This window comes from Numenius arquata, chromosome 19, assembly GCF_964106895.1.
Source record: "Numenius arquata chromosome 19, bNumArq3.hap1.1, whole genome shotgun sequence".
NCBI classification, from domain to species: Eukaryota; Metazoa; Chordata; class Aves; order Charadriiformes; family Scolopacidae; genus Numenius; species Numenius arquata.
In genome coordinates this window covers 12,457,925-12,482,755 of record NC_133594.1, presented here as the reverse complement: position 1 = coordinate 12,482,755, position 24,831 = coordinate 12,457,925, and the positions used below count along the sequence as shown (strand labels likewise).

General features: G+C 36.9%; 1 protein-coding gene across 2 annotated transcripts in view; it reads left to right on the top strand.

Annotated features, from left to right (window-relative positions):
• The window catches only part of GARNL3 (GTPase activating Rap/RanGAP domain like 3), a 43,037-nt gene that overhangs the window by 6,310 nt on the left and 11,896 nt on the right, over positions 1-24,831 (top strand). Inside the window, exons 2-19 of one of the 2 annotated variants that reach the window (XM_074161145.1) lie at positions 1,803-1,872; positions 4,191-4,265; positions 6,079-6,178; positions 6,624-6,742; positions 7,524-7,588; positions 10,019-10,082; positions 10,343-10,369; positions 10,776-10,851; positions 11,476-11,574; positions 12,145-12,248; positions 13,433-13,541; positions 15,977-16,022; positions 17,368-17,474; positions 18,319-18,440; positions 19,195-19,299; positions 21,451-21,525; positions 22,484-22,595; positions 23,290-23,388. In XM_074161145.1, coding sequence (XP_074017246.1) covers positions 1,803-1,872; positions 4,191-4,265; positions 6,079-6,178; positions 6,624-6,742; positions 7,524-7,588; positions 10,019-10,082; positions 10,343-10,369; positions 10,776-10,851; positions 11,476-11,574; positions 12,145-12,248; positions 13,433-13,541; positions 15,977-16,022; positions 17,368-17,474; positions 18,319-18,440; positions 19,195-19,299; positions 21,451-21,525; positions 22,484-22,595; positions 23,290-23,388 — 1,574 coding nt within the window. The remainder of the gene's footprint in view (positions 1-1,802; positions 1,873-4,190; positions 4,266-6,078; positions 6,179-6,623; positions 6,743-7,523; positions 7,589-10,018; positions 10,083-10,342; positions 10,370-10,775; positions 10,852-11,475; positions 11,575-12,144; positions 12,249-13,432; positions 13,542-15,976; positions 16,023-17,367; positions 17,475-18,318; positions 18,441-19,194; positions 19,300-21,450; positions 21,526-22,483; positions 22,596-23,289; positions 23,389-24,831) is intronic. The other variant, XM_074161146.1, reaches the window with a different exon arrangement.

Genomic DNA, 24,831 nt, shown 5'->3' with positions numbered 1-24,831 from the left:
ACTTACTGTTTTCCTGGAAGGTATTTCATGCCAGTTCTCAGCGAAGTTAAGATTAATAACTGCCCTCGGTCAAACATAAGTTCAATGTGCAGGCAACCCCAAGCTAACAGCTTAAATTGCTGTATTTGTGTTTAGGCCATAACACTTCCAACTGAGTGACTGTGGTGGGGCTTGTAGAAATTGTGTCTAATGTGGATTAACCTCAGTTCTCGTAGGCAGCGTTCCTCGAGTCGCTTGTATTACCGCTGCTGTGGCGCGTGTGCCCCCATGGCTGCCACAGCACAGACTGTGGCTTCGCTGGAAGCTGGCTGTGTGTGGTCCTTTTTGCTGAGGAAGCAGCACAGATGTGTTTGTGCGACAGGGGGTCTGGCTGAAAGGCGGCTGATTGAGAACGTGCAGGGTGTTCCTTACCAGAAGCAACAGTGTCATCTGAAGGTTTTTCACATAAAGTTAGAAAGGCAGCTCTGTTGTTGCGGCAGCTAACATTCCCACTTCATTTAAAATTACATTATTGTCATGTTCTTATCCTTCCTGCATAATTTGCATACTGGAAGCAAACACTAGAATTATTTTGGCGAGTTTAAAGTTTTATTAGATATGTCTTGTTTGTATTGCTTCTCCTTGGGTGAAGACATGGAATTCAAGTGGACAGATCTCAGAAATATGAATCATGTTTAATAAATTTTAAGTACTCATAAATATACAACCAAATAGAAAAGCTGTCTAAAAATTAAAATGTTTTGGAGTCTGTTGTCACAGTATCTTCTACAGGCGTTAAAAATTAGGTATTTCTTATGTTTATTGATATAACATTGCAATTTCAAATACAGATAATTCTCAGAAAATTTAATCTTTTATTGCTGGATGGAGGGGTTTTGTTGTTTGTTTTTGGTTTGAGTTTTTCCCATTAAAATTAAATGACTTTATTTTCATTACTGCTGACTTAAGGGTGAACTATAAGTTTGGAATATGATGGAGGGATTGAACTGCTAGCCCTGGTACGGACTAGGTAATCAAGGTTTATGTTAAATTTGCATCTAAGTCTTTATTTAGCAACATGTATATCCCCATTGCAAAGGCAGGAGACTTAGTTCCTATAGTTAGAGGAGGTGTTTGCTGTCTGTTTTGGCCTCTTGAAATGAATAACGATGTGCTTAATATGATATGATGATAGTTCATGTAGATTTTGAACTTCACATTCTAGGATTGCTTTTGGTTGCTTGACAGTTTTATCTTTGTTAAGGTTGGTGGGGGGAAAACTTATGAAATGCTGTTCTTTCCTTATGCTTTTGAATTAAAGTAATTTAGTTTCATTTTGTGTGTAGGCTAAAAAAAGACTAGGAAAAAACAGTTGCAACATAGTAAGCGTGAGCTTATTGAGCATAGTCCAGTTGTCCTATTCAAGACATTAAGTTTACTGTAGGTTTTTCTTCCCTTAGATTAAATGCAGATTTCAAATGTGGTTATAAGCCACCACCTGCTTTGGAACTCTGAACACATCATGAATAAGTATTTAATTTAATAATAGCTTTTGCTTCCAGTCAGGACACAGAATCACAGAATGATATGGGGTTGGAAGGGACCTCTGGAGATGTTTCTTTTCCTTTGAGGGTAATATGAAAGCCAGACTGCAATGGCTGCTAGCGATTGTGCACATTCTGAGGAGTGTTCCCTGCAGTAACGAGTTCATGGACTGCAAAACGTGTTCAGCAGGAATGATATTTGTTAATGACAGGGTGTAGCGTTGCAGGAAATCTGAGGCTGGTTGACCTGTGTACACTGATGAAGCGTTTCTATTCCAGCTCTGTCTCTGAAGATCTGGGTTGCAGACGCGGAGAGTTTAGCAGAAAGCATTACGGATCAGTGGAGCTTGTAAGTTTACATAGCCTGTTCTTTGATTTTAGCAGCTTATAATGCAGAGCTCAAATCCTTTTTGTTTCCAGGTAAAAAATTGGCTTTCATTTGGAAAATGTGCTTTCTAAGCTGGACTTTAAAGTTATAGGGTAATAAACAGAGACTTCAGAATAGATGTATTAGACCTGTGCTAGGAAATCTTTTTACTACCTTATTTATGAATATTTCATCATAATGAGTCAGGAAATGTTATATAGATACCATGTTTACCCTAGGTAGAAATTGAGCCTTTTTTCCTCTTTTAAGCTGAAAATAGCAAAATATTAGAGTGGTATTTGATGAAGTACTTGCAATTATGTGAATTAAAAACTGCGTGCGTGCTCGTGTGTGTACATATATATGTGTGTATGTGAATTTGTGTACATGGCTTAGAGTAGTGGGAGAGGGCTTAAAATTAAAAGAACTAGTCAAAATAAGGATATTGAACACCGTTATCTGAAATCTGACAGTTATTCTGCATTTTCTTTGAATTAAAATATTAAGTTGGCACTTTATTTTTCTCATATATAAATTTCTTCTGTGCTCTGAAAATAGCAGTCTGTCAGAAGTTAAAATAATGTCACTGTTTACAAGGCCATAATGAAATTACATAAACTTACTATAGGAAAACAGAAGCGAGGAGGGATAAAGAAACTGAACTCCAGCTCTCTTACTGTGGGAAGAAGTTACTAAGTTTCTATGAGCAATAGTTGTAGTTTGAAGTTCTTGGATAGCATATTTTTTATATGTATGGAAACTGGGTGTAAATTGGTGGCTTAGTTGCTGGAAGTTGCATTGCAAGAACACTAGGTATCTTTCTTTTCTTTCCATGCATTGCATATATTAGATGTGGTGTTTTAATCAAAAAAGCAAGTGAACTGCTTTCTGTTAGGAGACTCTTTCATTACTAGTACTTAGATTCTTTTGCCGGAAAAGAAAAAGTTATCAGTGATTCTAAATTCACAGTAAGCTCACACAAACGGTCTTGTCTTTTGATTGGTTTTCTTAAAATTCTGCTAGTATTTTATGGAACTGTGTCTTTTTCTCTTTTGGAATACAAATATATAAAGGTGCTTGTTGCCCTTTCAAATGTCTAAATGTTTAATATTGAACCTTTCTTGCTTAATATTTTCCTCAGCAGCATCTCAATTGCTCGATTTTTTTTCCACCTTTTATTTATTACAACACAATTATTTTGTCTCTGCCCTAAACGTTTTTTCCTATGTCTTTCCCACTGGTGTAATATGACTAGTTGTCCATATAATTTCTCTTACAGTTTATACAAGGCACCAGGATGTATTGGAGTTTTTGCCATGTTAGTTTATTCCTGACGTAGCCTCAGAACACTTTAAAGCAAGGAGCAAAGAGAACTTCAGAATGTTGTGCTAACTGTTCCACCAAGTAAAGGGAGAAAGCATTATCCTAGAATAACATGGATTGCTAGAGGAAGGCAAGGAATGCTATACCATTGCATTTTTCAGATGTCGTTTCTTAAGTTTGGTATGATATGTGACAATCTCATTTTTACAGTATTGAGAGGAGTAACGTGCAATACGATTGGCAGCATTCTCTTCCTCTTCTCTTGTAGGGATCCTAAGCAGTGTTGCAGAACTTATATGAACTGTCGTATTATCCTATGTTTTACTGACTTCTCAAAAGTTTTTTTAACAACAAACAGAGTTTCGGTGTTTTGATAGTCCCTGGATTCCCTTATAAAAAGACCAGGCAGTCTTTCCAGAGTGTTTATGAAACTTTTGAAGTCTTCAGCTGGAAAGAAGCTGTATTTTCTGATGTTAATGCTGGAAGCAGGCCAGGGCATCTCCTGTACCTTATGTTGTTCCTTATCATCACTGAGTACTGTATTTGGAGATTCTTGCTACGCTCTGTCTCCTGAAAACATTGGTAAATGAAATGCAGTAAAAGACTGCTAGTCTCAGTAATTTTTCAAACAAGTAGTCTGTAAGACGTTCTGAAAAGGGCAAGCTTCAAGACTGGTTTCTGGAAAGTGGGCAAGTCCTGAAGGCGTTCTGTGTGTTGGTGCAGCCAAATCCTGAGACAGGAGAATTTCTAATTAGTACTGGGGTCTACCAAAAGCGTGACTGACTCTCCTGCTCATGCCTCCTTAGAGTTAAATTGGGTCTTTCCAAATCTCTAGTCAAATTAGTAGTAGCTGTGCCGATCCCTTCTTTGTGGGTAGCCATATGATACTTGGGAGATGAAGAAACCATAGCCAGCTTTGATTGCTGATCATATGGCTATTTTTGGAACCACAACCTCTATCTTAAACTCTCTTATAGCTTATATCTAGTGATGCTGATGGAGCCATTCAAAGAGCTGGACGCTTCCGTGTGGAAAACGGCTCCTCTGGTGAGGTAAGTGGCTAAAAATACTCACAGAAAGCTGAAAAAATAAATCAGCTTCAGTTGTTCTTCACCACTGAAAGATGTATTTGCAGTCAATTACTAAGGAAGAGGACTTGAAAAATAGTAAGTAAATATGAGAATGTAAGAATCTAAGAGGAGGGAGATGGTGTTTTTTTCCTCCCAAAGTCTGGCTTAGCTCTTATTTCAAGAGTATGTAATCTCAACAATTTAATTTTTTAAGGGAAAAGCTGGTATTTCGTTTTGGTAGTGTTTTGGTCATCTGATCATGTTAGAATAAAAATGCCTCTCTTATAGTCTGAATAACACTTCACAGTCTCTAGTTCATCACTTTATATTGGTGTCCTGGTGATACTAGGATGTTGAAGCTGACCTTTGTGCTTTTAAGTTCATTTCTTGGAGTGATGAGGTTATAGCTTCATTTTTTCCCCCCTTAGTTGTCTTTTGGCAGCTAAGCTTATCTTTAAATACAAGAGAAAGAAGCTGAGTGGAGCCTGAGAGTCGTTCCCTCCAGATTCCTGTGCTGTTAAACTTGTCATGCGTCCCTGCAACCACTCCAGTGACACTTAAGTTTTTACTTATCTTCACTTTTTATCTTCTTTTGCAAAACTTTTTCAGATGTAAATATCATCTTAATATTGAAAGGAAGAATACCTCATATTCTTGAAATACACGTAGGGTCCTGGTAAGCTTGTGTTGAACCAATATTAACAGTAAACTGTTACTGATCATGTGAACTTGACCCTACAGAGATTTGATGCAGAATAGTTAAGATTGCTTTAAATTCTGCGTCCAGTGCTGATGCAGTTCAAAAGCTGATTAGCTTGTATCACAGGAAGATTTTCTGAGTGGGTGATGAATGGATATGGAGAATGGCTTTTTCTCTCCCTATGTTAATTCTTAGTGGAAAAGGACTTGAGGGATGTTTGGAAATTTACCTTAACCAGCCAATGCAGGAACAGTACTGAAGAACTTCCAGAGCATGCTCTGGTCTAGTGAGGAGTCCTTGAGGATTATTTTGGGAAGAACTGAGAAAATGAAACCTGGAGGCAGAATTCTGTTTGTTAATTTATTTTTAAGTTTTAAAACCACTGGTCTCCAAATTCCACATTGAAATATCCTCTTTTCAGTGGAATATTAAGCTATTACCCGTAATGGTGGTCGTCCTGGGTCTGACAGGGATAGGGTTAATTCTCCCCAGGATCCAGCAGGGACACAGGTACCCCATCTCACGGGAGCTATGCCCAGGGGGCAGCCAGAGCTAGCCGGGGAAGGGGAGGGACAGGAAGTCACCACGGGGGAGTGGAGCGGGCTGGGGCGTCCTGGGTTCGGTCGGCAAGTGGTGGTATCTTAATTGTGGTTGTATATTCCTCTCTGTGTTATTGTTGTTGTTTATTGTTCCCTTTGCTGTTCTGTTAAATTGCCTTTGTCTCAACTCACGAGTTTTGCCTTTTTCTTCCCATTCTCCCCTCACGGCCGTGGTGGCGGTGGGGGCTCCGGTCTGAGCAAGCGGCTGCCACCTGGTTCTTTGTTGCTGTCTGAGGCCAAACCATGACAGTGGTACAATAGGAAAAGACTTAGAAAGAAAAAAGAAAAAAAAAAAAAAAAAGATGAGGAGAGGGAGAAATTTTAGTTTCAGCTGCACAACAAGTGACTTCAGAATAATTCTTTGCTTCTTAAAAAACAGTATACAGCTAAAACTCTTCTCATGAATCAGACACTCTTGTTTGGCTTTTGCCTATATTATGTTCTCCTTCTTTTTTCACTTGGCATTTGATCTCACAGTCTTCCAATTCTATTTCAGAATACAGACTGCACCCCAGGAACATGGCACAGAACAGATGTGCATTTGGAAAACCCAGAGTATCATACAAGATGGTATTTCAAATATTTTTTAGGGAAAGGTAATTATCTTTTTGCTAGCAGATTGAAGTTTTGATCAATGAAAATGCAATGTGGCTTTGAATTGCTATATATTTAAATATGGTATGGTATTAATTTAGTATTTATGTTTTCTGTCCTGTACAGAAAACAAAGTCTTGTTTCATGTATTGTTAACCTAAAGACAGAGGTTGGGTTTCTGTAAGCAGCGGAACCCCTGCTACCGAAAAGGGATATTTTGAAACCCTTTTTGGTCTTGAAGGCTGTACCTATCTCTTGGGTTTTTTTACACCTCTGTATATAAGTACATAGTTATTTATGTAGATAAGTATATGTTTTTACATATAAATGCGTGTATTTACACATTTATATATGTCTCTGTGCATGCATGTGTGTCTGTGTGTGTGTGCAAGCAGGTGTGTATGTCATCTTTACAGTTGATAATGCTTCTTGTTTTTTCCTTAACAGTTCATCAAAATTATATAGGTACAGATGCAGAGAAGAACCCTTTCTTTCTGTCTGTTGTACTGTCTGACCAAAATAATCAGCGTGTTCCTCAATACCATTCAATACTTTGGAGAAAAACAGTAAGAAACAAATATTTAACTGCTGCTATGACTTTTCTTTTGTTTGTTTTGGTTATGTTTATCATACACTTTTTTGTTTTCTTCAAAATTTTGGTATTTAATACTTATTTTTCATTTTATACAATAAGAAGATTTAATTCTACCATAGTAGATAAAACTAAACTAGTTTTGTAGATAACATTATACTAAACTTTCTTACAGAAATCTATGATGACAGATATTTTTAAGTTGTTCTTACTTGCAACTCTGAGTTATTTTTAGAAACATTGCCTAAATTGTTCTTGATTATGTCCTGCCATAAATTTAGGCAATGACTTTATACTGCTTTTAGGATTTTCTTATACAACCTTAAGAAAATAGGCAGGTATGATATGGTTTCAGTAGTATTGTTTAATGAATGTTTTTTCACTTAATGTTACATAGGAGCCTTTTCTGCAAGCAATTGATTCAAAACTTCCTCATATGCATGCATGGTTCACTTTTTTTTTTTATTTTTTTAAGAAACAGTTTGTGATATCTGCTAATTTCAGCAGCCTTCATATCACATGCCAAGGTAGTCAAAACTAAGTAAAAAATAAATTTGCACCACCCATGATTTTTCACATTCAGTTTTTCTTCTCCCCCCCGGCCCCCCCAACCAGTAATAAATATGGCTAAGTAAAACTAGCACAGTTTTCTTCTTTGGGTTTTTTTACTGAATTGTTTTTATTAATACTCCTATTTGAATATACGGAAAAAGTCAGTATGTCCTGTAATATCGCCTAGCTTTTTTTTTTTATAGGGTACTCAGAAAATATGTCTCCCTTATAGTCCCACAAAAACCTTATCAGTGAAATCTATATTAAGGTATGTATTTACAAATAAATTGTTACTAAGGTATTTGTCCGCATGCCTTTTCCTGTATTTCAGAGCTTGTGTTCCATGGTTTTCATGAAAGATTATAACGACTAAGATTCGTTAACTTGTTTTTACTGCTTTTAAAGAAAAAAAGTACTTTTAAAGCCTGTTCTTGAATAGACAAAGTGACAACTTAAAATGGAGAAAAATTCTTAGCACTTTTTCTTTAGCAGAGGGACTATTTTCAAGTTTATTGGAAAACAGGTGCTAAGTAGAACTACAGTGGTTAAGAAAAAATATATTTTAAAATTAGACAGAAAATAAAGAGACCTAAGGAACAGCAAATTCGACTAGAAAGGTGGTGGTTATGTGGCCCTAGCAGGAAGAACCAAAGAGGGAAGAAACCAAGAATTATTTCTTCAGGTGATTGTCTTCATGTAAGTCTCACCATCAATGTGTTATACATGCTGTCAGTGAAGCCAAGAAAATTTCTTTCCCCAGCCAGCGTGTGTACGGGTGTGTTTATACTCTGTCCTACCTCTTTTGTCGCAGAAAAGAATATAAACCAAGCAAGCCCAACACCTTTTCTGTTTCTTTCAACATTATAATCAGCTGAAGTATCAGAGCACCTGTTTGCAAAGTGTTCGTTCAAGTTTAATCTGTGGTTTTTACGATCTAGTCATGTGGTGTGTTTTCTCAAATCCCTCACTGATAGCATCTTCAAATGCGTCTTCTGTAAGGATTTTACCTCCTCTCAAAACCCATAAAAAGTGCCTTAATTTAGTGAACAGGTAGATAAATGGGCAGTCTGCAGGTCTTTGAAACCTTTGATCTCTATAGAGTGCAAGCAAATGTCTCTTGCTTGGTTGAAGCTGGTCCACAGGATAACACTGCCAGTGTTGACGTGAGAGGAGAACAGGGCATGTGGTGTAATCTGAAATCAGTACCACCAGATCTGGGTTTTCCTACAACTGCACAAGATTTCTGAGAGGTCCCAGACCACTGAATTTGCCAGGGAGGCTGGCAGGCCATTGAGCCTTGCTTCTTAATTCTGATTTCCTGGGCTGTGGCTCTGATTTGGAGTGTTAAGATGGTCAGTTGGAAACACTTCAGATCTCTTTCATCTTCTTCGTCGAGATGAGCTAAGTCCCCTCTTCTAACTCCTACAGCAATGGCTTGACTAATGTATTAGATGTCAGAACTGCATGCTGTACCTGCAGAAGCACCTGATCTTACATGTCTGCCCACCAATCACTGAAATATCTCTTCCTAACATCCCTTTCTAACCTAGTGTCTCCTCCATTCTCACTCATGTACACGTTTTTGGTTGGGCATCCCACAGTGTAGAAACGTTGTCTTCTGTTAGCTAGTCGTAACTCTTTGCTGGAGCACCCTCGTGTGTCCCATCCTGTGATGCTCCAGTATTTTACAGAGGAAAATGCAGGCTTATTTCAGGCCTCGTTCCCCATTTCTCCCAGAGTCTGTGCCATTTGCCATCAGCTGGATAAATGCTGTCTCCTTTTGCCCACTTGGGCTTGGACTAAAATCTCTTCCCTGACTGTTCTTTTGCTTTTACAGTCCTTGAGCCTTCCCTCAGGCCTGATTGATACTCCTTGGACATATCACCCTCTTTACAGCCAGTGTGAATCTAGGTACAGACTGTCTCAAAGAATTTTGGTTACATTAATAAACCCATGTTTTCTAAATTAATTGGAACATTTTAATACCTTTCAAAAGGAACTAAAGCAAATGGCATCTGCGTTGTGATCTAGCATAAACAGTGATGGAAAGGTGCATCAGATTTCACCCTCTTGTTAGTTCAATGTGCCCCAGACAGACTGCATTCGGCACTCTGACATGTGCGGTTCTATAAATTCATGCTGGGGAAAAAAAAATGGGCAAAAATAATAGTAAATGCAAGTTAGGAAAAAATGCTATAAATCAGATATTTCTGTTTATTGAGGCAGTTGATCTTGCTTCTTATTTAAGTACTTCGTTCTGTTTCTGGATCTTTGGCGCGTGAATTTGATGCTGAACTTCTTGTTTTTCATTTGACTTGCCTTCAATTATTTTAGAAGAGAGACAAGAAAAGCTTACAAAATAGAATAGGTTATTGAGTGCAGAAAATGCTCGCAATGGTTATGTATAAAGCCGAAGTGAAGGGTGATGGAATAAAGCTCTGCGCTTTATAAGTAAATCCGGTAAATTTAAACCATGCAGGATCTTACTAATTTCTGTTTTTAAAATCCAAAAGAAGTTTAGGAAGTCTTGGAGGTTAGTATTGTGGGATAGAAATGGCTATTCCGTAAAACACTCTGTGTCAGAGAGGCTCTTTGAACAATTCCTTTTGGAACCAGTTCTGGCTGTAACCAGTTAGTGGTTTAGTGTTGAAACACATACTTGCCCTTCTATTAAAGCAGTATTTCATTTGCATTTCAGTGCAATGAGTCTTGACAAATTTGAGAAAAGCCCAAGGGAAATTTTTCATCCTGAGATACAAAAGGTAGGAGGCGTCTTCTTTTTTTGTTTGATTGTTTTTCTTTATTTTCTGGGAAAATAAATCGCGAAGTATAAATGCTACTAGTTTGCTTCTTTCAGTAGCAGGATAATAATGATGGGTAGGGTTTCATGATACTGCAAGGTAAAGTGTCTTTGTCAGTTGAACTGGCCAATTCAAAATGAAACTTAAGTATACAATGATGTTACAGTTTTGTTTATGTTATCTTTAATACCAATGTGCTAAAGATATTGTTTTGTTTACAGGATTTATTGGTTCTTGAAGAGCAAGAGGTAAATGTAAACTTACCACTCCTAGCTCACAGACCTGTTCAATGAATACAGCCTTGTATTTGAAATGTTTGCACTGACATGCTTGTGACAACTTAAAAATCAATTGCTTATTGCAGTAAAAAAAGTAGTATTTCTTTGCAACATATGACATCAAAAATAATTTTAAGCACCAGCTTAATATATCATATTAATAGATCATCGAGTATATAATAAAATTCATAATCTGTGATTAAATGTAAATTAATACGTATCTGCTACTTGAGCATGTAGTGGAGTTGGTTTGAAATATATATTCCCATGTGTAGGATGTGTACAAAGGTATGTGTATGAAAGTCCTTAGAGAAAACATTATTTTAGGTCTTTTGTTTGATTACTTTATCATATAATATTTGGTTTTCTTTCTCAGGGATCTGTGAATTTTAAATTTGGAGTCCTCTATGCTAAGGATGGACAGCTTACAGATGATGAAATGTTCAGCAATGGTGAGTTTTTCACCTTTTTCTTAATTGTTTTATTCATCTAAATAAAAAAAGTGCAGGATAGTGCCACATGGAAGCCAGGAGGAGGGTGATGGTTATGTGAACAGTAGTTTTGATAGGTTTTCATGTTCGTGTTGGGGGGGAAAATTGCGGTATAGAATCTTCTGTTTCTATAAAAGGTTGCTGTAGAAAACCTACTATTACAACTTGCAATAGATTGAAATTTGTTTTCTAGAAATAGACTATACAACCTAAGATTTAGAAAAAGGAAGCAGTTGAAGGAGGCGATTCATGTTACCTGCAAAAAGTCACTGTTGTTTCCAGTTCTTTCACTCTTACACTTTTTTGCAGCATGATCACATTCTTCTATGCACTTTAATACTGTCTTGAAATTAGCAAAATAGGTCACTGTTTAATGTCACATGATGGTGCATAGTCTGCGAGGCTGGGATGCTGTTTCTGTAAAGGTAGAAGGCTTGGATGACATGAGGAGAAACTAATTCAGCTGAAACTTTGGCCCTCATGTCCTGGGAGCAGGACCTATTCCTGTATTTTGATTATTGTTTTATAGGTGTTCTATTACTACATGTGCTTTTCTGTTGTAATGCTTCTCCCTTCCACATGTAGAAATTGGAAGTGAAAGCTTTCAAAGATTTTTGCATCTCTTGGGTGACACCGTTACTTTGAAAGGCTGGACAGGCTACAGAGGAGGATTGGACACTAAAAGTAAGAACTTTTAGAAAAAGAACTTTTTAGAAAAAGAAGCAAAAAAAGTGGAGGGGCTGCAATATAAATGTTTTTGCTTATTGCACGTGAATATCGTATGTATTGTAGAAATAATACAATCCCAAAAAAGACTTCCTCGTGCATGCTAAATGCTCTGCTTCACCAGGAAAAAGTCAGGTTAGCTTAAAGCACTGGTATGGAATGCAATTGAAGAAAAGTATTTATATGACCTGTATTTTTAAGGTGAATGGTTTCATTTTATATTGGAGTGGGGTGAAGAATAATCTGACATGTTACTTGCTTCGTGATAGTAGGGCATCATGGCTTGAAGAACTGCATGTGATTTCAGGAGGCTAGCTGAAGGACACCTTAGGTTTTAAGTGACTGAACATGCAGATTAGGTAGCAAACTTGGGTTTGGACCCACGTAAAACTTGCAGTGTAGACATTTTCTAAAATAAGTCAGAAAAAAAGGGTGGCTAAAGAAGGTTTGGTAGAAGAACCTGAAATACCTTTGATCTTTAGAAAGCTTAAAGGATATTCCTGCTAAGGATGATGTATTCCCTTGCAGATGATACAACAGGAACGTGTTCCATCTATACAGTTTTTCAAGGGCATGAAATTATGTTCCATGTTTCAACCATGCTTCCATATTCTAGAGAGAACAAGCAGCAGGTACATGGTTCTCTCTCTTGTTTGGTTGTTGTTGCTTGTTGCTTTTTTTTCCCCTGTTAATATTTTGGAAATGTAAGTCTTAAGATCTTTGCTGTATGTTTTTCCTCAATATTGTACCTAATGCTGAAAATTGCATGATGTGTTTTAGAACATAATGCATCGTGTCATCTTTATTATGGTACAAAAGACATTGCAAAGAAGGTCAAAATTGATTGACTGAGGAGTGACTGAGTATTCTGTTGTTCAAATGACTTGTAGAGCTTCACTGCTGCAATTATTACCTCAAAGAAGGTTGGAAATTACACTTGTGTGTGAATTGTCAGAATACTCACCGATGTAATGCACGACTAGTACTCAGTCGACCTATTGAGGTAGTTTGAAAGAAGTTCCCCGTGTGAGCCTGTAAATGGCAAGCTTTGTGCATTTCCTATAAAGCACAGCTGTAGCGCTGTCATAGATTGACTAGGTGGGTTCTTGGGTACTTGCTCAAATGTGCTGTCACCCATTGCTTGAACCTTTCTATGTATTGTATGGTGAAAAAATACTTTTATAAGCACATTCATTGACCTATATATCACACATCCATAATAATTTACCTAAAATTACTTGCAAATCGCTTGTTCTACTATTTTCTTATTTAAACAATAACTATATAGTATGTATTATTTTAATAATTAGATTATATAATTACATTGTCCTTTTTTTATTTCCATGGCAGTTTTCTCATGCTGTTGCCTTGCGTTGATGACAAGATCACAGCAGAAACCAGAGGCCAATCAGGACATTTATTGTGTTTAAAGAATAACTCAGCATCAGGGTTTTTTCTCCTTTTATTTCAAGTGGCAGATTTGCTTTTTTTGGAATGCTAGGTGTTTCATGCCCAATTTTTGAATATTAATTATGGAAATTATGGGATTATGGGTGCTTTGCTAACTTAAAAATAGGCAATAGCTGCTGTTTCGGCAGCTGTCTTGTGCGCACCATGGCATTGCTAGGTTTACTTGCTTATAGTTAAGTAATAATTTTATATTGGCTTCAATCATATTGACTGTAATATTTCTGTTTGCAGTTCAGGAATATTGTTTTGCCATTTTCTCACAAAATTGTTAAGGTATTTATTTATGTCTTTTAAGTCATTGTGTCTGTTTTTTTTTCTTCCTCCTTTTTTTTTTTTTTTTTTCCAGGTAGAAAGGAAGCGACATATTGGAAATGACATTGTCACTATCGTATTTCAGGAAGGTGAAGAGTCTTCTCCAGCATTCAAGCCATCCATGATTCGCTCTCATTTTACGCGTATCTTTTTTCCCTACATTTTCTTGTGGTTTTTTTTTTTTTTAAAGGTCGATATTGCTTTTAATTCTACCCTGCATGCTGTTTATGGAAGTGAAAACTATTTTAGAAAAACACTTGCGGTTTTGCATTCTTTGCCTTCAACCGCTTGACTAGGTATCTCTAAGTCTGCCTCATAAAACAATTTTTATGTTGAACCACTTAGAAGATAAGGTCAAAGCAAGAATGTGATATTTTAAAACATATTTTTATTGAAGGCATTTATTTGGATCACTTCACAAATATAATTTTGATATATAATATCAAAATATAAAATAATATTGAGAATAAAATTCACAAATAAAATGCACACATTTTCATAAAATATAAATTCATAAAAACATTTAGTGAAGTGTATTAATTTGCCATTAACTACTGAATATTGCCTTTTAATGTTTAGATGCTGTCTATTTTAGGTGTTTATGTATTTTAGATCAGTGTTTCTCAAGTCTTTCAGACCATAAATCACATATTGTCCAGATTTTTGACAGCCTGTGTTTTTCAGACTTTTGGCTGAAAACACTGTGAAGACAATATGATTCCAAAAACGAGCTGCCAATCGCTTGGGATTATCATGGGGTCACACTAGTGGTCCATAGATCCCAATTTGGCATTTCTGAGGCTAGATGGAATGGAATGAAGAAAAATGGATGGAAAGAAGAAAACCTTCTATTCATGCTCTGTTGCTAAGTTTTTTTTAAAATGATCGCAAAGCTTACAACTTCTAAACCTAGTTCTCAGGCTAAGTGTTGTTAGAACTTTTCTTGCTAGTTTCAACCACAACTGCTCTTACTTTTTAGATTTAATCTCTTAATATTAACCTCTTTTACTCTTTTAAATGGAAGAAGTGACTGGAACAAAAAGAATTCCACAATTTAAAAAAAAAAAAAGTCAATCTTTAGGTATCAGAGGAATCTAGATATTTTCAATAACAAGTGTTTACCAAATAAATGTACCTCTTCATCAGTGTCAGTGTTAAAAAAGGAATAATTCTTCCCTTATTGCTCTTAGGAGGACTTGTTACGATATAATTGATACACCCCACTCTTTTTGATTTTTGACAAACATTTTGAGGTTCAACTGTCCTTGATGTCAATGAGTTGGAGTGGCAGATGTGCCCTAAATCCATAAGGACATGTTAACATTTAGGTTATTTTAAGTAATCCACAGCTAGTTGATGGAGTCATATAATCTTCCTGGTATTTTCAGTTCACGGTAGCTAGGGTAAAGGTGTCTGCAAGAAAAGTGAGGCTTAACACTGATCTGTGTCAGATGTGGTAAATTTCAAAGCTCATTGGATCTGTACTAGCGCTTTGTACTTACTTTCTTACATACTGTAACACTCCTTTTTTGTTACTTATACAATGGGAAAAATTAGCATAGAGATACCCCACTCTGCTGTTCTGTATAGCAATGATAGCTGCAGTAAGGGTTTCCGTGTGTCATCTGTGGGCTAGGACTGAGTTACGCAAATAAAGGCATCCAGCACCAATTTAGATGTCCCAAACTATCTGAAATGTCTGTACAGGTCTGGCAGATATGACTCTGGGTGTACAGGAGATCTGTGCCCCTTTGGAAGTGTAGCTGGAGACTAGGTAATATACTCTCAAGCCTCTTAAATAGCACTGGATGCTTATGTTGAAATAATTGAATGCCACCATAAAGTCTTTTTTGTTGTGTAGCCTCTGATAGTGCTGATCACAGCTATTGGCAAAGGTCTCCTCATTCTGTCTGGAACAAAGGCATACTGCCAATGAAGATACTTAGACTTACACTTTCTTTGACACCGTTTATAAGGACTGAAAACTTAGAGACAGTGTTAAGGAAATCTATCAAAGCGAGAAGCTTCTACTTGATTCCATAAAAATACCTTGCAAGACAACCGTAAGGATTTATCTGGGTTTTTTTTTTCCCCCAGATTTGCCTGAAGTTATGAATCAGGACTGCTAATACACTTTTGTGTACTTGCACTTTAAATCATCCTCTCTACTTTCTTATAATTGTTAGCTAAATTACTCTATTGAAATCTTTTCTTCAGTGGAAGTTTTGATATAAGCCAAGTTCAGAATCAGTACTTTTTTTATCAACTAAAAGGATTTTTAATCAAAAGTTTATCAAGCAGATATGAAACAAAATTGTACAGCACATTTTATGCTTCATATAATAGCAAGAAGTCTGTCCTACTAGCTCAATATTTACAAAATTTTGTTTGATGAAAGTTTTACGAGACCTCCTTTATAAACAGTAAAATGTGTATAGTCTAGAATATTTTATATATTTACATTGATTAATATATTTTACCTTTATTAAATCTGTGATCTGCTGCAGGAAAAAAAAAGTGTATTAAAATAAATGTGAGCTTCATTAGTAGTGGATTAACTTCCTTAACTGCCTGGCAGATATTTTTGCCTTAGTGAGGTATAATAAGCAGAATGATAGTTACAGGTAGGTCTGATTGTAACAAATAACTTCACACTGAATTTCTGATGGTTTATAGATAACGGGAAAACATTTTGTATTGTCCACCGATCTGTATGCCAGGAAGCCAAATGGACTTACAAATTCAAAGAGCAGTATGGACCTGGATGCAGAGGGCTGTAAACTGGATATGAATAGGTTGCATGTTTCTAACCATCAGAAAAATGAAATTCTGGAACAGGCATAAGCTGAGGGGGCAAAACTAGTATTTAGATGAAATGTAATAAAATGATGGAAGATATGCCTGGAACATTCTGATGTGGTGAGATTGATGACATACTGAACTACATGTATGATGAAAGTTAATTAGATGTGCTGTTGCAATAGCTGTGGACTGTGGATCCTCACAGGTTTGAGTTTGGTTGTAGCTAGGCAAATCAGTTCATTTTTAGGGACCTTTTAGAGTACTTGTACAGTTGGACATCACATACTTAAAACTTAGTGGAATCTTGCTGGTAAATAATGTGTTCTTCATCTGTTTTTCAGTTAGCCTTGGGACCCTCACACTTGGAGCTGTATGCTGTCCGAGTCTGTTAGGTCTCACCAGAAGCTGAAAAACAAGCTTATCTGCAGCCTCTTGTCTAGGCTTTAATGGACAAAGTGGCTTTAACCAAACAGTTACTCCCAACTATTGTCTTGAGATTAATAGTGAGATGACAAAGATATCTGTCACTCTAAAAAAAGCAGAGGGGCAGTGGGATGTCATTGTCCGAGCCCATGGGAGGGATTCACCTTGAGCTTGAACCAAATAAGCAGTAAAGAGAAAAAAAAAGAGCCACCTCTTAGCTAACACTGTGTGCTGCAGTTCTCAGTATAGGATGTAGACTTGCCACTGCTGTTTCTCCTTTACAAAGTGCTGGCAATGTCTGTAGTGATCCCTCTTTTATTGAAAGTATGCTAAGGTATACGGTACTTAGACTAGGTCAAAAAGAAGTGGGAGAATTTTGTTCTCTTTTGGATATGTGCCTGAGGAGAGGATTGGTTAGGCTTGGAATCACTGCCAGCTCGGATGCTGAAGTCTCTCCTGGATAAAGAATTTATATGAGGAATTTATATTAGGAATTTGCTAGTGCCACTAAAGGCATAGTTCTATGAGTAGAACAGCAAAGTTCTGTTGTAATTGCTAGTGTCCCAGTGTTAGTTTGTGTAAAGGAAACAGAATTTTGCTCAAGTGAGTAATTCCAAGTGAACTTTTTTTGTTAGACCCAAAGACATACCCAGATAACAGTTTACAGTTCTTTCTTCTGGTTTAAATAGTGTCTGGCTTTTGAATGTGACTTTCAATATAGATAAAGATTTGTTCTTTCAATAGGCTGAAAATATTTTCAGAAGAAAGTGTTCCTCTCTTTGGGCCTCCCCTTCCATCCCCACCTGTGTTTACAAATCACCAGGAATTCAGGGATTTTGTGTTAGTGAAATGTAAGTCAGTTTTTCGTTTGCTAGAAACAGTTTTTTAATAAATGCTTTAATAAACTGAAATTAATGATTCTTAAAATGTAAACACGTTTTCTTGTGTATGCTGCTGTTCTGTATAGAATTTTTTTCAAATCTGTAGCGTAGGTGGAATGTCAGTTCCATCAAACTGTTCAAGTCAGATTAACAAAAAACTGAATTTCTAAGCAATTATGCTTCTCAGGCTACTAGATACAAACTGACTTTTACATTTGCAGAATGTACAGCCATATTTCAGTGAAATTCAGTGAAATTTAGCCTTGCATTTCCTTAAAGGACTTGGAGATCTGAAAGTATTTATAATGCTCTTCGGTATTTAGTAACAGAAGATATTAGGTTAGCAGCTTTGAAGCTTTTCTGAATGCGTGCCTAAGTCCCTTTCAGCACCTTCAAGAACTTTTTAATACTGTAATGATTCAGTTCCAGTTTTCATTAACCCTTACTTGCCCTTCCTAATCAGCAAGAAAGAAAGCTTGGAGAACTGATCGTGATGATTATACTTAGATGCTTACCTGACAGCATCTTGACCAATAACTCATATTTAAATTGATTTAGTGCTTAAGTTGATTAGAGGTTTGTCTTTATTTTTTTTGATTAGTTAGGTTATTGGGATGCCTTGTAGAATTCTCCTATTACTAATTTTTCTCTTTTTAAGTTTAAGGGATCATTATTCACTAAAAAACGTGCAAAAAGGAGGAAACTCTAAATTACTAACAGTAAAATAGATATTTTTGTAGGGAGGCAAACTAGAATCAGAGGAAGTTGCCAAAGTTCGTTTAGGTAATGTGTCTTCTTTTCCATAATATTTTAGTAATAAATGGGGAAAAAGCCACCTTGGAAACACCAACATTTTCTCAGAAACGTCAACGCACTCTAGACATGCTAATCCGCTCTTTATACCAAGACCTGATGCCTGATCTACACAAGGTGAATGTAAGTCAGAAGTCTCTGAATCGCTTGCGTGTGCTCTCCTGTTCTTACTAGTCAATTGAATGTTCTACTGCTTTAAAAAGACTGTAATCCTAATGAGCCCTGAATTGCATACAGTAGACTAAATACCAGTTGTCATATAATTTGGTTTACAGTTGCATGAAAGCTGACAAACAGTCCTTTCAGGATAAGACTCTTCATGCATTTGTTTAAACCAGGTGTGAGAAGCAGCATAACAGTGTCACACTTTGTATTGCAGCAAGGGAATAGGAAATATAGGCTCTGTAAATACAGGTGTTAAGTCTCATCACCATAAAAACTGCACGTACTCGTTTCATTATGTGTAAACTTGATCATTTTTACCCTTGGGTAACAATGAGAACTTCATTTTAGTTGATGAAGATTTACTCTTAAGGTCATTCTTAACCAACTAAAAAGAAGTTCAATACTTCTAAAATTGGCAAAATGCTATTTTTTCCTCACTGTTTATGTCTCTTGATCTGCTCATGTCTGAGGTCTTTGTCATGATTGTATAAAACATGACTGATAAGCTATGACAAGTTGGAAAGGAAATCACTGAAGGATTGGAGGAGTTGCAGTTTCTGTTCTCTGAGACGCTATATAGTTAGATTCATCACTACAGGAAAATATCCCAAAAAAGACAGAAAATTTAAATGATATCACACTAAGTTAACTCAAACTAAAAGACTATGAAAACTCTTGGTTGAGTTTAAAAAAGAAACCGTTTCTGTTTTAGAACATGCTCAACAGAAGGTCCTTCAGTGATGTGTTACCAGAGTCACCAAAATCAACACGGAAAAAAGAGGAAGCTCGGCAAGCAGAGTTTGTCCGACTTGGCCAGGTAGGATCAGTTTAGGAGGTACGCACCTACGTTTACAAAGACCGCGTTGCCCGTTTTGTTAGAATTTGATTAGCTTGCAGAGTTATGTCAGGACTAAATGCTTTCTGTGGTCAGAAATAGTTTTGTATTTCTGTTAGTTTAAGCTACCTTAAGGTAAAATCTGAATAGAAATATTTATCTGTAACACCTGAGGTACACAACACAATTATAAATATTTATAAAATACATGAACTAAAGGAAGGTTGGAAAAATCACACCTTAGGATCAAACCTAAAAGTCTTTCCCTACTTCGTGCAGCAGATGCTTTCTGCCTCCGAGCAGAAGAGTGCTCTTTCTTTTTCTGTGCTTTTGAGAAACGTAATCTTTCTTGGATTTCCTCTACATGTTTTCCTAAGATTGAATTTCTTAGAAATTATTTACCCTGCTTTAGCCAGGAAGAAGGTTTGACAGTCTTTCTGCTAAATCAGAGGTTGCCACACATCCTTGAATGTACCAGATGGTGACTCCAGTCTTCTATGGGCTTATTGACATCTTGATTCAGTAAGGAGTAAAACTTCCTGATGATATAGATAGTATGGTTTGATCTGCCAGTTCATTGCAGCAGATAAAAAGGCAGTGTCTGTGCTCATCAGTTCCCCTGTCCCTTCCCCCTTGTCTCTTCTTGATCCTGGACTGGTGACGTGGTTCTGCTGTCTTATCTTAAGAATACCTCTTTTTCTGAGCTGATTTAACTCAGCAGGGGTTAACAGAGCAGGAAATCAAAACAGAAAAAAATGAAACAAAACAAACAAACAAAAGCCCAACCAACAAAACGCAAGCTTCCTCCCTTCCCCCCCATTTCTTTATCTGAGTAAGCTTAAGAGTGGAAGAATCTGAGAAGTTCCAGATCCAGTAAAAGATAGAGAATGGACCAGGTGGTAGAGAGCTGGTGCAAAAGAATCTTGGGGCTGTTAAAGCTTGCATTGGCATTGGCAGGGCAGCAAAGTCCGCTCTTCTGTGCTTTGCCCACCCCTTCCCCAGCCACCCTTGAAATAACTAGTCACTCTAGGCAGGTGTAAAAAAGGAAAAGTGTTTGTAATATTAAGACAGAAGTAACCAGTGATTTATTCCCCAAGTTTACTAATTACTTTACAGAAGTTAAACATGGTTATTGAAAGTATAGAAGCTTAACAGGCTTGATCCCCTCTGCTGTCCCTTAAGTTAAACGCTGATGAGACACTCAGTTTAACAAATCTAGTTGGGACCCATTTCTTAAACAAGACTTGCATCCCTGGCATGGCCTTCATTGAAGGCCACAATATGTGGGTTAAAGATTCACAGATACCTGTTCGTGTTTTTCTTGGAAGTTATTTTCACATTTGAATCTTTCCCTTCCCTAAAAGAACTTTCCTCTAAGTTACAAACTGTAGGTTTGAACGCATTGCAACATGCCTTCCAAGTAGCTCATAGTCATTCTTGCCAAAGTCTACGAATGTGCCTGTCCCTTAGTTATAGTCAATTGAGTTTTTAGACTGTAAAGAAAACTGATGACTGGCTCAGCAGTATGTTTAAATCCTATTTATTGTCAAGGCGATCTCTACTGACTGGTGGGATGAAATTAAAATGTTAATGCAATGAAGTATTTAATGTGTCTGTAAGCTGACAGCCACGCTTAATGCAAATGTGCAAATGGTGCATGCAGCTGATTACTGCCATTTCACAGAGACCCTGTGCAATGGTAGGCGAACTTTAGGGCAGTAAAATTGGTTTAGGTAGTTTCTAAACTTTGCATAAAGGATGCATGTGTCATCACTTTATAGGAACGCTGCTGTAAAGGTTAGCAATGAAGGTGTATAGGATACATTGTGTATCTGTTTAAGGTATCTCACTCAAACTACATTTATACACTGTTTATCTAGAGAGTTTAGCCCTTTCAGAATCAGCTTGCTTCTAGCTACTTCTAGATGAAGAATTAGTGGTAGTGTGATTGTTTCCTTGGCGTATGTTTTGTTCAGGATATACAGAATTCTGCTTCTTTCCTTATTACCTAAAATGTAATAGGAATTCCAAACTGGAGTTATTTTGTAGTCCCAAATTGTCCTTTCTTTACAGTCTTTACCTTGGGTATTGCTGACAAAAACTCAATTTAAATAAAACATCTGTTTGTGTTAGGCATTGAAATTGAAAACCACTGTGAAAGGGGATGCCACAGCTAACTTGGCAAGCACAAGCTTTTGTAAAAAGGAGGTGAGTGAACCTGTCTGAGGAGAGTTATGAAAAAATTAAATGTTATCGAGTATGGCATTGCATATCAGGTCTGCATACTGTTTATTTACTTTTGTAATTAGATGTTGTAGCAGCAAAGATGAAATGTGTAGTGTCAAAGTGATTCTGCAGCCAATATCAAATTAATAAAGGATGAGCCTGGAGGCAGAAGCACTTCTCACGTTAAAGCAAGTGAGGATATTTTTATATCTGAGGATATTTGATGAAAATGTCATTTTCCATATGCAGTTACCTTTTATTTTAACTTCTGCATCAAGTGTAAAATAAAATTCAGTTGTGTGTTTGTTTCCTCTAGTACCAGATTTTGTTCAAGGGTATTAGGGAGTGAAAGATGCAAACCACACTCTGCTGCATGCATCTTATATACAGAAGCTTAACAAGTGCTTCTAGATTTTCAGATACTTCAGCTAATATTTAAATTGGGGGAGGAGGGGCAGACTTCGCGAGGTAGGTACAGAGAACACATGATGAAAGAACAATTTGGCAGAAAGGCAGTTTGTACTGTATCAGGTGCTAGTGACTAAATGTCACTGAGCCATAAAATGTAAGCAAATTGCATATGCATGGTGGTACATACACTTCATACATCTGTACATACATCTGTAGTTTGTTTTTCTAAATAAAATACATATTGAGTATTTCCAGGGTTGCACTGAGTATCAGCATGTGTTCTAATTCCAGTGTTTCAGGGATGTATCTTACACTTACTATCTCTAAACCCGATTAATATGGAAAGTATTTCCTCTACAAGAAAATAAACAAAATTTTGGTATTTCAAATTCAAAAAATATATTGTTTGGAAATGCATCCTGCCAAAAGCATTTACATGTTATTACTTGCCATTGTCCATCACATTCTGTGTCTGTATGATCTGTTTTTCTTAGTGTACTTAATATGTATCCCTTATGTTACTTCATAGCCTTGGGAATCTCAATCTTTCTGCAGTAATTTTCCTCATGAGGTTGTCTGTGCAGATTCTTGGGGCCAGTCCTTGCTGGTTTCTACAGATGCTGGCATCTTGTTAATAGATGGTTAGTAAATGATCTAGTGTTTTTGTGTCAATCTTTATGTATCTGACCATTTTCTTGAAAATGTATGTGCATAAGTTCTGTCCAGGTGTTGGTAGGCCTTTGTTGACAGGGATAGTTACCAATTCATTTGAATTTATTACATTTATGTAACCTAGTTGCAGAAATTGTCTATGTTGGAGAGCCAATATTAATGCAGATTTCTGAATATTTTGTTACATGGTTTTCTTGACCATCTGAAAAGACTTAGAAAATCAAATCCAAGATCAAGGAGTGTTTAAATGGCTTGTCTGGATTTTTTAGCCATTGATGATAGTGAGCGTGAAGCCAAATGCTTATGTGACAATGAAAGCCTGCTTCTTCAGTGATATTGCTAGTTTGACCCCTTATCTTCTGTGCGCCACATAAGGCCAGCGGGACCTAGGGAATGAAGTTAGTTCTCGGTGAAAATTCTCAAACTTTCTGAAGGAATGTCCCTTTTAGGCTTCAGTTGCATAATCTGATCCATGGCAATGATAAAATTCTCACGTGAGGAAGTACTGGCTATGATGTTGTGGTATGTGTAGCAGCTTTGTGCAGGTGCTTTCATTTTCATAAGAAAAAAACGAGGTGCTTATTACAAGAAAGAAATAGACCAAAACCAATGATTGGCAAATTTTAGCAGGAATTTGAATAATTATGTGTGTTTCTTTTTTAGATGGTCAACCATCAGTGCAAGTATTTGATAAAACTCTCCAAATAAAGCAGATGCATGTGTTGGAAGCTCTGGATCTTTTGATTGCCCGAACAGACAAAGGTAGGAGAGGTCCCTGTTGTTTGATTCTCATATGAATGTGACTGGTGTTGGGTAGTGTGAAGTAATCGTGTCTGTCAGTGGCAAGTATATTGGATGCTTCATTTAGAATAAGGGAGCACATGCAGCAACTGCTGTTCTTTTATAAAAGGCTGGCGGAGGAAAATCCGTAAATGCTCATTCATGCTTCCTTCAAGGCAAGCCTGAAACTGGTCATATGGTCTTTCTTCAGCCACTGTAGGAACTCAACACTCTGGAAATCTCCTTGGCTGAATTATATGTTTATTCGGTTGTGTGCAAATGTGGGGGAAATTACTTATACTGTCACTGTTTTACCAAATGTGTTTTATTATATTTATTCTGTTAATTATCACCACATTCTGGTTGTTTGGACTGACGACGTTTCCTTTTTCGCCTCATTTGGAAGCATTAAATGTTCATAAAATGTGCACTTTTTCAGTGAGGTACTTTTTAGCCAACAGTCTGTGATTGAATTTCACAAAGAACTTACACAAACCAAGAGCAGGATCTTTATGTATAACACAGAAAAAAAGAATTATAAATATGATTGGTTTATTGGTTTTTTACCACGTTATGTCTGTCTGCTCAGTATTGAGTGAAGTTACAAGGGTACAAGTCTTTACACAGGTAAAGCATGGTTCTTTTTGTATCATTGGGAGTTGCCCAATTTAGCTGTACCTGATGAAATTCGCCCTGGGACCTTGTAGAACTGGCTTAAGCTACCTGAGAGCCATTTGCAGTTCTCTCTCCAGGTAGCTGGAGGGTGGGTGATGTTTCTGAAGATCTGAAAAGCTTAGTTTGTGAAGCTTCTAGAAAAGGTGATTACATTTAATCGTCAAAACATTGTACTATTCGGTTAAGCCTGAAGAGAGAGTTGTAAGCAGGCGTTTTGACATAACAGAACAAGGTATTACTGGTGTCAGTTCATGACACTTCAAACGTAGTCTGATAAAGTCTTACTCGTGAAAAATTGTCGAGATTTTTAACTCTTGGTATAGATGCTGTCCTAAGCATTTACGAGAAAGTTCTTTCATACTTGCAAGAATTCTGGCCTCCTGTTTTATATTTGCATACCATATTGAAATTAAGACCTGGCATGGAAGAAAAATCACACTTGCCTTTCACTTTCAGACTACACCTCAGCAGCAAAAATGAGAAAAATAATGAGTTAGATAAGCAAAAGCATGCTCATATTGAGTCATAAACTGGGTTCAAAGACTCTGGGGTTTTTAGGATAAAATGTTATATGCTACAAGCCTAACTTTTTAAGCTTAACTATTGGCAAGAACTTACTTAGGTCAACATTCCAAGAGAAGGTGTTGAAGAACGCACCAGTGCAGCAGCTATCAATGACGGCAGCACAAATTGCTTTGGTAGCAATGGCCTCTGTCCTAATGCAGACGTAGTTAAATCTTAACACTACAG